This window comes from Hetaerina americana, unplaced genomic scaffold (genome assembly GCF_022747635.1).
Source record: "Hetaerina americana unplaced genomic scaffold, ioHetAmer1.1.p SCAF_20, whole genome shotgun sequence".
In the NCBI taxonomy this organism is placed as follows: Eukaryota; Metazoa; Arthropoda; class Insecta; order Odonata; family Calopterygidae; genus Hetaerina; species Hetaerina americana.
The window spans coordinates 1,447,501-1,461,459 of NW_027286764.1; the positions used below are offsets into that span (position 1 = coordinate 1,447,501).

The following is a 13,959-nucleotide window of genomic DNA, read 5'->3' on the forward strand; positions in this document are numbered from 1 at the left end:
TCTGTGTTCTGGTAAAATGCCACCCTTAAAAAAATGGCTGAATAACAGAAATGATGTACTTCACATTGCTAAAAAAAATCCCTCAGTCACAGGGAATGTAAAAGGTGTCACTCTGTATGAATCCTTTTATATCATGACCTTTGTATTTTGTATTTATTTTGATTGCTCCTGCCTAATCTTTCATTCATTAGCACATATAATCAAGAGTTTACTGAATATATATGCTCTCTCAGACACACGCTCACACAATCATCATATGCATGTATTTATCAGATATCACAATGTCCATCCATACCTGTGGGCAGCCTCCATTGTTTTTTCACATTGATGGGATCATTACCATTGAATCTGTATAAATGAAGATGGGTTGGGGCTTTTGCTAAACGATCCAAAACATCTTCCCATTGTGGTGTCATCCATTGCCCAATCAAAGGATCATAAACTTTGCCTCCAGGCATATGAACTAATGATGTCACCTATTTTAAACACAAAACAAATGCCAATATTCAATCACATTTTTAATGCTGTTTACCACACCAATTAAAGTATTTTAAATGATTTTCATGAGCTCTACAGATCCAGTTATCAACCTAAAAATCAGGTTGTTTTGACAGGTGAGGACAGGGCTCAAGGTAAACAATATTCAGGCATTAACCTGGCTTCCCTGTGCCACCTCTGGTTTTCCCAAGAAGATTTGGTACCCGAAAATTCACTCAACTTGGATGAAGCGCACAAGGAGATCTCTCAGAATCAAATTTAGGCCCTCAAATCAGTAATCCAGAGTAAGCAACTCACTGGGCTATCACATTCCCTTTGATTCATTAAATTGACATAATTCATTAATGACAATACATTTAGATTTCTCAAGTATTACCTTGACATATTTTGATAATGATCAAAAAACCAATTTTTAAAATAATCAAGTGCTATTACTATATCTACAAAAACTTGTCTTCCAAACACTAAAGGGAAAATTTAAAATACCATACAAGAATCATCAGAGTTCATGTTTTGAAATAAATGTAACTTCATTACCTGATCGAGTAGGCCACCACAAAAATCTATTGGTAGATAGAGATATGGATTTGAGTCATAGACTATGTGACCATATGGCGATCTCATTATTTCTCGAATTCCTTCTCCATACTGATTGAAAACCATGACAGGTGTTCCACACTGATCTGTGGCAACATAGTATTTATGCCTGTGGGCTTGAGCAAATACAAGATGACCACGGTCATCATATATCAGCCACATAAGCTTTCCATCTCTTGGGCTATAAATATAGCTAACCTGTTGAATGAAAAGAAAATACAAAAATGAAATATATTAAAATTTTCGATTTTCAAATACTGCATAGGTTGTTGCTATGCAGTAAGGTGAAATTAAGAGGAGAATTAGGGGAGGAGGTAAACTGGACTAAGATTGTATCCATTAAAGTGAACCTCTTTCCACATCAACTTTTTGAAAATAAATAGTTCAATTTTGTAAACTTCAAGCAAGGAAATACAATTCAAAATATTTTGTAAAAGTTATTATCAAGGTATATATTTAAAAATAAGAAAGACAGCTGAGAGCATAATCACCTCATGAGGCCGTTCATGGTTGGCATAGAAAAATTGGGTGACATTGCCGTAATTATCCTTCCGAGCAGCCAATCTATCCTTGTGGTCATAAAAGTAGCGCACATCAAACCTTCCCCTCTTGGTTGCCCTTGAGAGGAGCCCTCGCGCATTGTACTGGAACTTCTCCTCTCGAGCATTCTGCACAACCAACCCCCTCACATTATAGCGATATGCTCCATCTCCAAACTTGGCTATTCTGTCAAGGGGACTGTATTCCATGGGGATGATGTTCCCTCGATAGGTGAGCGAGAGCATGTTTCCATTGGCATCATATTTGAATCCCCAAGGCTCCTGAGCCTCAACACCTGAGAGCTGCCCATCTGAGTCATAAGTGTAATTCTTGACAATGGTGTACGTGTTCACACCAACATTTCGGGTGTACGTCCTGGTTTGCCCAATTCGGTGGCCCGGTTGATGGCCTTTCTTGCCAGATGGGGAGGATGTTGTGGGTGGCCCAGGTGTGGCTGGTGAACCACCTTTCATACTGCTCACACTTCCATACTGGAACTCAAGGCGGAAAACTTCCATGCGATGGATTGTCAGTGACACCTGAAAATATCAATAATGGTGATAAACTTACAGATAACACAAATGTGTTCAGAAAATTTATCACACACATAACCATGCTTGAAAGTTTTATAAAAATCGTACTCAGAATTATCATTTAATAAATTTCTCATGTGCATCACCACTGTCTATTTAGGGGGATACCTCATACATATGGTACGATGCAATAATTTCCCATGGTCTCCGCATCACATTTAGCCTGCTGTTTTGGACGAAATGCTTCTTGAAGGCTCGTGGACTTTCTGAATGGTAAACAAGTAGGAGTTTAATTTCCTAATCCCTTTTCACTTACACTAGTGCAAAATAGCAGCATGAGATGGCCTTCCATTGTCTTGTGGTCAGATAATATATTGGATATCTTCTCCTGTTACATGTGCAAATATTCATTTGCTTTAGAATCTTCTTCTAGAAGAGACCTATCTTATCACAATTAAAAACATTTTCAGGCCGCCATAAACCTCTGAAATTATGAGTTTCTTGAAGTCACCGATGAAGTTCGCTGCTGCCTTTGACTCAGAGCTTGCCGATTCTCCATGCCTCACAATGCCTTAGATGCCGTTTCTTCTCATAAACTTCTCAAACCACTCATGGCCCACCTTAAATCCTTCTTTGGTTGTGGATGATTCTCACATCTTCTAACAAGGTTGGTGAAAATCACTCTTCCCTTCTCACAAATAATATTCATGCTAATAGTATTGCGTTGCAATTACTTTTCCTTTACTCATATGGGAAGTAACTATTCAACATCGTTGAAAACAAGTGCCCATTGCATAGGTATATTTGTCACTCTCTTTGCTACCTCCTACCTAATCTACCTCCTTAATTTTGTACGTATTCTTGAAGAAAATGCAAATTGTTTATGTTGATTGATTGTTGATGTGGGCAGTAGATCTGTGCTTGCCCGATTTTACTTCTCTTTTCTACGGTAACTTTTATTTTCCTAAGGCTATCTTCTTGCAAATTTTTCTTTGAAAACATTTCTAAAACTTTGCTGAAAATATTATTTAACTTTGCACCAAAGAATCAGTAATAATAAGTCTGAATACAAGTTTGGAAAAATATCTGATCATGAGCGACAATCAGATGCTAACGAGCGAAACGAGTGCTAGATGCAAGCTGAAGCCGAGGACATGATCATTCTGGGAATTCCCATCTCCTGGTCACTCATCATGAGAAAAGTCACTGGTTAAACAAGTCATTTTCAGAACCAATATTTTTGCTCGTTTTGTGAATTACTTGCTATGCAAGGTTAAGCAAGGTTCCACTGTACCTTTGCCTAGACGTAATAAGACATGTGAATTACTATGAAAGAGAGGTAGAAATCGTAAATATGCAACATGAGAACTTCAAAAGTTCTGAAAATTCAGAATTAAATATACTGTAACAATATCAGAGAGTAAAGTCATTCGCATTCACCAGGATTCGAACCCAGATCGCTGAATGTTTTGCTAAGTGCTTTGGCCAATTAAGCTACCAAGACATCATATCACTCTCTGATTGTTTGAAAGTAAATGTTTTTTTACACTCTGAAATTGTTGCATTTTAATGAGCATTCAGCAGATGACTCTGTTAAAAGTTGCCGTCACAGCATCTCCCATGTTTCTTGAAAAATATACCACATATCCTGACCCTTGTGATGAACTTTTTTCTAATAAATATGCTCTAAAACCAGCCCGCATCTTACGCCTATCAGGTGTAATTTCAATATATAAGCACAAGCTGATTCATCAGAAAAATATATGCCATTACATATTTTTCCCTGCATCAGGCATAAAATTGGTTTTTGTCGTAACAAATGTCAATAATATCACTGTTTTGAGTCAGTAGTAAGCAACAGAGTTTTAATATTTTGTAGGAAATACTCCTTAAAAGAATACCCAAATATATCATTAACATAAAATAGGAAGCACATTTAATTACATCTCACATATTATACTACTACGAAACTTAGTTGGGCTAACAGGAATGCCGTCCTGCATAAGTAAAACTAGTACATGCATACATTGTGTCTCTCCCGATAAACTTGTAGCCTATAGGCATTCAATCTTAATTAGTATGAGAGTTAAATCTTAATTTGAAAAATCTGGGTGTGTCTCATACTCTGGGAAATAGTGTTTATTTCATCCAATGGCAATCTATATTAGAAATTTCCCTTTTCAACTTCACTGAGCAATCCATTGTGCATTTGTTTTTAATATGGCTGTCCTTTTCTTCAAGAAAGCAATTAATTTTAATGGTTTTGAGAATGCTTGAGTTGTATTTTACTACAGTAGATACCAGCATAAATTTAGTACTACTTGATCCATTTCTATTACAATAATCAAAGCAATACTGAAAAGGATATTAATTTCACATGAATGCAAGGCATATATATATATATATATATATATATATATATACATTCAAACACGAAATCCCGCCAAACGGCGAATAAGTACTCATATATACAGAAACATATATAAGGAAAAGGGATAGGAACACGTATAAAGGACGAACACAATAGAGGTGGGGAAGGCGGAATCGAACGGATCACAAGAGTAAAAATATTTCCTCAACCGGGAGTCGAACACCGGATCTTTCCACTTGCCGGGCGGATGCTCTTAACCACTTGAGCTATCGAGGATATGTAATTTACCCTGAGATCCGTGGGTCTTATATGTCGCCAAGCGCCCCGATTCTTTAGCCAAGAGATGGCGTCAGGGGGCTGTTTCACCCACCAAAGGAGAAATAGACAACACACACACAAGAGGAAAGGAGAGTGGGTTAGAATTCATACAACATCATACAGGAAAAGAACAGTGCGTTTCGTGGCACGCATAGCCAGAAGAAAGAGATGAGCCACATTGGCCAAATACACATTCAAACACGAAATCCCGCCAAACGGCGAATAAATACTCATATATACAGAAACATATATAAGGAAAAGGGATAGGAACACGTATAAAGGACGAACACAATAGAGGTGGGGAAGGCGGAATCGAACGGATCACAAGAGTAAAAATATCGTTCCGTTCCGTTCGATCCGTTTGATCCGTTCGATTCCGCCTTCCCCACCTCTATTGTGTTCGTCCTTTATACGTGTTCCTATCCCTTTTCCTTATATATGTTTCTGTATATATGAGTATTTATTCGCCGTTTGGCGGGATTTCGTGTTTGAATGTGTATTTGGCCAATGTGGCTCATCTCTTTCTTCTGGCTATGCGTGCCACGAAACGCACTGTTCTTTTCCTGTATGATGTTGTATGAATTCTAACCCACTCTCCTTTCCTCTTGTGTGTGTGTTGTCTATTTCTCCTTTGGTGGGTGAAACAGCCCCCTGACGCCATCTCTTGGCTAAAGAATCGGGGCGCTTGGCGACATATAAGACCCACGGATCTCAGGGTAAATTACATATCCTTGATAGCTCAAGTGGTTAAGAGCATCCGCCCGGCAAGTGGAAAGATCCGGTGTTCGACTCCCGGTTGAGGAAATATTTTTACTCTTGTGATCCGTTCGATTCCGCCTTCCCCACCTCTATTGTGTTCGTCCTTTATACGTGTTCCTATCCCTTTTCCTTATATATGTTTCTGTATATATGAGTATATATATATATATATATATATATATATATATATATATATATATATATATATATATATATATATATATATATATATATATAATCATGATATAATCAAGATATGTAAAACTAAATTGCAGCACATAACAGCAGCATAACCATACATACATACAACTTGTGTATCATTGGTGAGGTGCCTAAGATATTTCAACGCAAGCAACTCCCCAACTTTTGACTGTACCATGGCTTGGGAAAATAAATTTGCATGCGTAGAAGTCCTCTTGGGTTTTTCCTTTGGGTGCGAGTCTGGTCAGAATGGAGTCACTCACGTGGTGAAAAACCCAAGAGGAATTTTTGCACCCGATACACTGGGGTCTTACGTATTGTCATGTGCTTATCTGAAGCCAAACAGTCCCATCAATGTAATCCTCTGACCAATAGCAGCTTCAGATTAGATTAAGAAATCTAAAATGTGTTGATTCATGCTATTTGGGCATACATGAAGGTTCAGGGTTTTCTGCACAAATTTTTTCAGAGATTGGTGCTATAATTACTGATAAAGGAGCCCTGATAAACCCAGCAACTCACATTTCCAAAAGAAAATGCACAGTGTTTACTAGCAATGCAAGTGGGCTTAGAGGAAGAAATCCCCTAAATCAATTGTAATGGTGGTAAAGTAAAAAATAAATATTAGACTAACATTATTTCTATTATTGAATGCTCTTACATCATACTTCTGACATCAGTTTAATCCACAAGAATGACTCAGAAATGACAGTGCTCATTACACAATATAAATGTCAATAAAGTATCAGCAAATTATCAGTACTATTGGTATCAGACCTGCGTATTGAAATATTGGTATCAGCCTGAGTATATTAAATACATGTTTTTATGCTGCTCAAGTAAATGTTTTTTGAAATTATTATGACCAAAAAACCTATCACATACAAAGAAATAGAATTCATTTGGTTAATTTTCAAAACACTCAGGCCTTCTCAAAACATACATAAAAAGCCATAAATAGTAATCAACCCGAGGGTCGGTTTAATAGGTGATGGTAGAGTTCACCCAGTACTAAGCCCTATACGGCGTGTGGAATTCACACATCAGGGTAGGGGGGCCAGTTCCTTTCCCTGTGCCGGTTATGGTTTCCCAGGAAGATCAACTACCCGAAAAATCACATAGCTTGGGTGGAGCTGCAGGTGCCCAGAGTGCCTTGCCCGGGAATCAAACCCAGGCCCCTCCACTCGGCAGTCCAACACCCTACTCCCTGGACTACCACGACCCCTTCCCTCAAAACATATATTTCTATTAAAATCCCAGAGGATGATTTTTTCATGAAAATTATGGTTTCTTCCATATCACATATAATGGAGAAAGTAAAAATAACAATGAATGCAAGGTCACAATATAAAATTTTTGTTCAAAGAACAGGCAAGAGCAGAGGTTTAGAGGTATCAAGAGCCAAGTTCTTTTTTAGCCAAATAGACATATTAAGTAACATTTGGCATCACTGGAAAAAATAATTATTTTTGCATACCTGAACTTCCCGGAATTTGGCATCAACAATGCGGGAGAATAATGCTGTGCCATCAGAGAGGGTTGTTTCATTTGGGCGTGGCCGAGAGACCCTGAAGTGAGCAATGGCAGTGGGTTCACCAGTCCGCAAGGAGAATGTCTGAGTGTGCTCTGGGAGGGCCTGGCCCCCAATCCTGCCCGTGATGGATGTCACCCTCCAAAAGGACCCCCCGGAAATGCCCGACGACGACCGCTCATAGGCAAACTTGGCACTGGAAAGTCCAGTCTTGGCCCCAAAGTCCAGTCGTTCCTCCACTAGCAAGCCATCTTTCCCCCGCCCACCGCCAAAGTCTCCCCCACCAAGTCCTGAAGAGAGCAGCTGACCGTCCCACCTGTACTCAAAATCCCTCTCGCTGTGCAGGATCTCAGTGGGGAAGGGAGATGGTGAGGGTCCATATCTGATCTGTGTTCTGCCATCCCCATGCACAACCTGGAAGAATTGCAACAGGGTCCAAAATCTGCAGTTTTCCCCTTGAAATACCCCTCGTTTACAAATGAATAAGTGACGCTAGATTACAAAGATATAATGCGGCATTGAAACACTGAAAAATACTATCTTACAATTTAGACATTAATGGACTGATCCAAACAATAAAATTCGAGCTTTGGAATGAATTGGAAAAAGAGTCAAAGAGACAATGAAAGCAAAGAGTCAGGTGCATGGTAGATTTGAAGCCAGTTTTCAAAGGCCCTCGCCCAACTTTATCACGAATGAAGGGAAAAATTTTCCCAGTTGATTTATTTTAGAGAGACGACTTTTTTGATGCAATGAAATAAAAGATCAATATTTTTGCTTGCCATTCAAATTACTCCCTGTGTGAGGTGCTCATTAAGCAAGGTACTACTGCCTTATATAGAAGATACTGCCAGGTACCTGCATTACAATGTAAAATGCATAATAGTAATATTGTAAGATAAAAGAAAAATCAGAAGTTATCATTGTGCAGCAGATGCCTAGATATTTATTAAAGGAATTAAAAAAGGCAACATAGCCATATTGACTTGGGTACTAAGTATCCAGAGTTATCAGAATTATCATCATACCTCTGACAATCTTGATGCATGGTCGTATCGATAGACCACCCGGGCTCCGTCACCAGGGAAAACAGTCTGTAGCAGGTGTGGCATTCCACATTTCAGAGTTGATGTTGCAGCTCCCCCTGACCCGTGGCCAAAGTGCTGCAGGTATGGGCGGGAACTCCCAGGAGGTGTGTATGACACACGGACAAAGCCAAGCGATAGCTGTGCAGAGAAGGCATGCCTCGTCCCTGATGGTAAGGTTATATGTCGAACCCCTCCTTCCTCATCATACTGAATGGTAAAACGTCTCCCACTCGGAAGTGTGATTTTGCTGACCTAAAATTCATAGAATTCTTTGTAAGTAACATACAGAATATGCATCTATTTTTCATCAAGGATCTTTACTTCTTGAAACAGAAGGCAAAAATATTTAGATTTATATTTTGAACATAAATGTAAGTGAATGATCAAAAAATTGTTGATAATACTTCAAAAGATGTCAACAATATTAACTCGCCTTGGATTAGTAGAGCTTATTATTTGACCAAGAGGCTTACTTACAATACAAATTACAACTGCACAAATTTTGTACCTTATAGGGGCAGGCATATATCTCCACATTAACTGGCATAATAGAAGTTTCAAGATTTTCTGACAATTTTCATCTTTTGTAAATACACATGGCTTTGACAAAGTGGAAATGAATTATCAGATTTTTTGGATTTACCCAAAGAATGACTCACCATGCCTCATATTCATTAAAACATTTCATTATTTTTTGTCAAGAAATCCACCACTTCAAGCCCATACACAAAATATTTTTTAAATCCATCGCTTTCTTTTGAGCTTTAATGGTACTCTATTTTGACAAATTCCAAAGAAACTGCGGGAGATGCCGCAACAGTAACTTTTAACAGAGTCATCTGCTAATGTGCATTTCAATGCAACAATTTCAGAGCGTAAAAATCATAAGGGGAATGATTTTTACACTCTGAAATTGTTGCATTGAAGTACTCTATTACACAAAGCCATTCTTATTTCTTTCATATAAAGAATGCCTAGTAATGAGGTTTTATTTTCATGCATAGCACTCTCACAAAAGACCACATCACTCAATTAACTGATTAAAATCTGAACTTAACTCTTCCAAGGGAAGCAAAAGTTTTCACACACATCATTTTCTACAAACCCTAAAACCTGATTTCATTGACTGCTGACTACAGCTGCACAAAACCAACATAACAATCATACTAGCGGCATCCGGTATGGACTCCCAGACACACAAACTGGAGTAGTAGTAGATGCTGCTGCAGTCATTCATACCATTAAGGATGGGTGGGAAAAAGGAGAAAGGGTGGAGGGAAACCCAGTGTCAGCATTAGCCTACTCTTAACGAAAGGTGACAAGAGGTCTGCAGTTAAATTTCCTATCTGATGGATACTTCATTCAAGTGCTCCACTTCAAGTGCTCTTCACCAAGCACCTCAAGTAGGGATCAGAATACTGCTGAAAAAATCTGCCCTCTCCAGGATACAAACTCAGGCCCACTGGGTTGAAAGCCAGTAGGCTAATCACCTCTCCATTCCTACCCCCTACACAAACTGGAATTGAGCCACATGTTCTAACAGACCACCAATATCATAATAGAGAATTACCTGTTTCCCCCACCCTCTTCTCAATATCCCAATGGAAAGACATATTGGTTTCACCTAGATGTTGGGAACTCACCTATCTTCCTCCCCCTCTCCCACTCATCCCCTTCAATATACCCCAAGTCGACATCAAAGGACACCTTCTCCCCCACCACATGCAAGTATGAGATGAACCACTCTGTGAACTGCAATCGAATAGATGGATAATCAAAGATCCAAACTGACCATGCCCCTTCTTTTCCTTGCCTGCCCCTCTTGCACACAAACCCTCAATGTGTACTTGGGGTTCCTCTGATGATTCCTCTAAGGTTATTGGTTTCCCACTCACTCATCTCTCCTACATTGCTACATCTCCTACTCCCAGGTGGTCCCTTTCTTTTCCCCCTCCCTCCAATTGTCAATTGTCTACATGCACTTTCAGAGTCATAGATTCATTGGAAAATGATTTGGTAGCACATCAAAACTAGTTATGATTAAATTGAAACGATTTGAACACAACACGGCATATGGCTTTGCCATGATAATATTCCTGAGAGTCACACTGTTGACAATGTGCAAAATAAATGATAGCAAAAAGATTGACCTTCCGATGATGACAAAATGAGTGCAGCACATGTGGAGGTATTATTGTTTCTCAGTTGGTTTTTTATGCATAGAAGTGTGATATGATTTGCTTATAAGTATTAGGGTAGAGGTTTTTTAGGATTGATTATAGAGACTCTATGCCAAGGAAGTAGGTGGTACAAATTGAAAGAGGGTGGGTTTCTGCAGAGAAAGATGGTTTGGAAGTGTAAGCATGTTTTCGGATTCTTTTGTTTTGGAGGGATTCAAGATAACCTTGTTGGAGAAGGTGAATGGTGTAGATTTGAGATAGAATTTATTAAGGGAGTCGGGATGATTGCAGATTCTGTCTCATCTTATGGAAAGGGAATAAGGAATGGTGCATTTGGTGTATTTTATGGATGGCAACTATTATAGTGTAAGCATTGTAGTTTGTTAATTGTTCTTATATGTACAGAAGTGTGGAATTTTTGTCTATCAATGATATGTTTACACCTAGGAAGGTGATTCTGGAGGAGGAAATGATAGGAGTGATTGAAACAGAGGATGAAGCTTTGCGGTAAGAAATGAAGGTTTTCAAGGATTCAGTACCATGTGGCCAGAGAAGAAAATTATCATCAATAGATATATCGATGATAATATGATCGATCATAATATAAGCTTTATATATAGATGTTTCAGGGGTTGTTTGACCAGGAATTCTTTCTTTGTGAGATCAATAGATAGGTTGGCATAGGACAGACTGAACCTACTGCCCATGGCATAACCCTTGATCTGCGAGTAGAATTTGCTATTAAAGGAAAAATAATTTGCTGTTAAAGGAAAGGAATGGATAAGGATGAAATCAGAAAGGCTAAGGAAAAATTCAGTGCTGGGTATGAATAGCTTAGGGTGTTGGGAAAGGGAGTACTGGAGGGAGGAGAGAGGGGGTATTCTGAGTGGGGAATAAAGGGATGTGGAATCAATTATAACCTTGGTAATATTGGTACCTGTTGGGAGGGGGATTGATTTTAGTCTTGCCAGGAAATGGTATGAATCTTTTATGAATGAAGGTAGGTAGTAGATGATTGACTTAAGGTAGTGGTCTACAAATGAAAAAAATTCTTTCTCGAGGAGTAGTGGGAGGAAAAAATCAAATGGCCAGGATTGCCAGGTTTATGGATATTTGGAAGGACAAAAGTGACGGAGATGTGGGTGGGGAGGGGAAAGGTCTTTGGGGGGGATAGACCTTCATTGGGCCGGTTGATCGACAGAGATTGAGTTGATTGCTCCTGAAGTGCTGGATTTGGATCCTGTGGTACTTGAAGTTAGGAAGATGTATCAAAAAGGTGGCAGTTTACTTTCCTTACATAGTCCATGGCATTGAAAACTACCACCATTAAGCCATTACCAGCAGATCTAATAACTATATTTTGATTATTAATTAGATTTATGAGAACAGGATTTGGCAGGGAAAAGGTTGGGTATGACATTTAGGGACTTGAGGAAAGAAGGATTGGGAAGGAGAAGGCTTATTAAAATTTCTTCTGGATGATTCGAAAGTATGGGATTGGATTATTGGGATGAGACAGGCCAAGACCAATGCAGGTCATTATGAATGGGTTTGGATAGTTGCTGAGATGATGGTCTCTAATTTCAGAATATGTTCCATGGAACATTCTGGCAAAAACGCTGTAGGACTGCAATGATTGTCTCATGGTTGACTTTGGGGGTGGGCCCTTATTGAGATGAGAAATTCGTATAACGTTAAGGGTTGTGAACAAAAGGTTGAACACAGGGGTCAGCTAAGTCCTCTGCCTGCTTGTCGGGTAGAATGAGAGTGGGTAGAGTCTTTGTTTTGGGGGAGGCACTGAGGAAAAATCTGAGGATTAGAAAAACCAGAGGGAGTTTCTAAAAGGGACCCCAGGTCAGGATTAAAGAGGTGAAGGGGGGGGGGAGGAAGGGGAGTAGGGGTAGTAGCCAGGCAAAACAGATAATAACGCCATGGGATATTAAGAGAGAAGATTGTCGCAGTGTTGCATATAAACTTGAACTTGTGCTCAAGGGAACAACATGCATGATTTTTTCTGTGACCTTTCTTGTAAAGTGAAACAATCTTTTGCATAAAAATGAATTAAAAATACTAAAATGTATACCATGCCACAAAAAAACTATGTACAAGGTTTAATCAAAGAATAAGGATTGTGAATCATGTTTATCTTTTCTTCTACTGCAATATGAAGGAACTGCAAATGTGAACTCAATTAGTAAAAACAAAAAAATAATTTAAATAAATAGTTTATTAATTCTGCTAGGTAATTATTTGTACTAGAAGGCTGCATAGAGGCAATTGTTTTCACAAAAACTTCAAAGTTTTGTAAAATGCAATCTAAAATTTCTAGATCTCATTTGATAAATTTTTGATCTCTTTGAAGTATCCATATCTTTAGTTTTGCCCTTGTCCTTGAAGAAAATACAAACTATTGATGTGCATACTATCCATGATCACTCCTTGTTCTCAATTTTCAATGATATTACTATTTGTTTCTATACTTATTTTTATTCTCTTGTGGCTTTCTTCTTATTTATTTTTCTTTGGGGTCATTTTTAAAACTATGCACCACAAATTATTAAACTTTGAGGAAAAGAAATCACTATATATATTTGAACACAAGTTTGGAAAAATGTGTGATCACTAGTGGAGTGCCAAGATGCTAATAAAATGAGTACTAAACACAAACTGAAGTAGCAGGTGCACAATCATTCTGGGAATTCCCCTCTCAATGTCATTCGTCATTCAAAATGTTACTCGCTAAGCAAGTCATATGACTTGACAGTTGACCATTGACCAAACTTGACCGTTGCCACCAGGAAAATCGCCTAATTGCAACATAATTCTCAAATATATAAATATAAGTATCTCCATGAAAAAAGGCTTGAAAGTATAACCTTGAAGGCATAAGTATGAGAAAAAGGTATGAAAAAACTTGTTCCACATAAATTCTATCATTATTTTTAATATGACATAAATGTCAATTTTTAACTGTATCTTTGTTTTTAAAAGCACTTTTTGAGTGAACGCGTGCATAAGCAAATCATGATTACAAACATAATAGTCATCTTAGGTTTTTTGCCATTAATAAATGCTCCTCATTTTTCATTGGTGAGGGTAGAAGTTTTTCCATGAGGAACAGCAACAAAACAAAAAATCCCAGTCAAGGTGAATGATTTTTACACTTGGAAATTGTTGAGTAATACAAAATCTGCCCATTATTTACCACCTATTCGCATTTATTTAGCTTCAAGCTCAAGAATGAAAATGAGATGGGGCAAGCATTATTATGCATTCCATGAAGGAAAATTTTATTTTACGTAAAACTGCAATTGGAAATTCATTGGTAGTAACAAACCGATAT

At 38.3% G+C, this 13,959-nt stretch overlaps 1 protein-coding gene across 1 annotated transcript in view; it reads right to left on the reverse strand.

Annotated features, from left to right (window-relative positions):
* LOC139688561 (teneurin-a-like) overlaps positions 1 to 13,959 on the reverse strand; it is a 697,857-nt gene that overhangs the window by 6,692 nt on the left and 677,206 nt on the right. The window contains exons 26-30 of the mRNA XM_071586114.1: positions 8,377 to 8,688; positions 7,295 to 7,762; positions 1,587 to 2,174; positions 1,036 to 1,293; positions 296 to 476 (exon numbers count right to left, since the gene is read on the reverse strand). Of these exons, the coding sequence (XP_071442215.1) occupies positions 296 to 476; positions 1,036 to 1,293; positions 1,587 to 2,174; positions 7,295 to 7,762; positions 8,377 to 8,688 (1,807 nt within the window). The remainder of the gene's footprint in view (positions 1 to 295; positions 477 to 1,035; positions 1,294 to 1,586; positions 2,175 to 7,294; positions 7,763 to 8,376; positions 8,689 to 13,959) is intronic.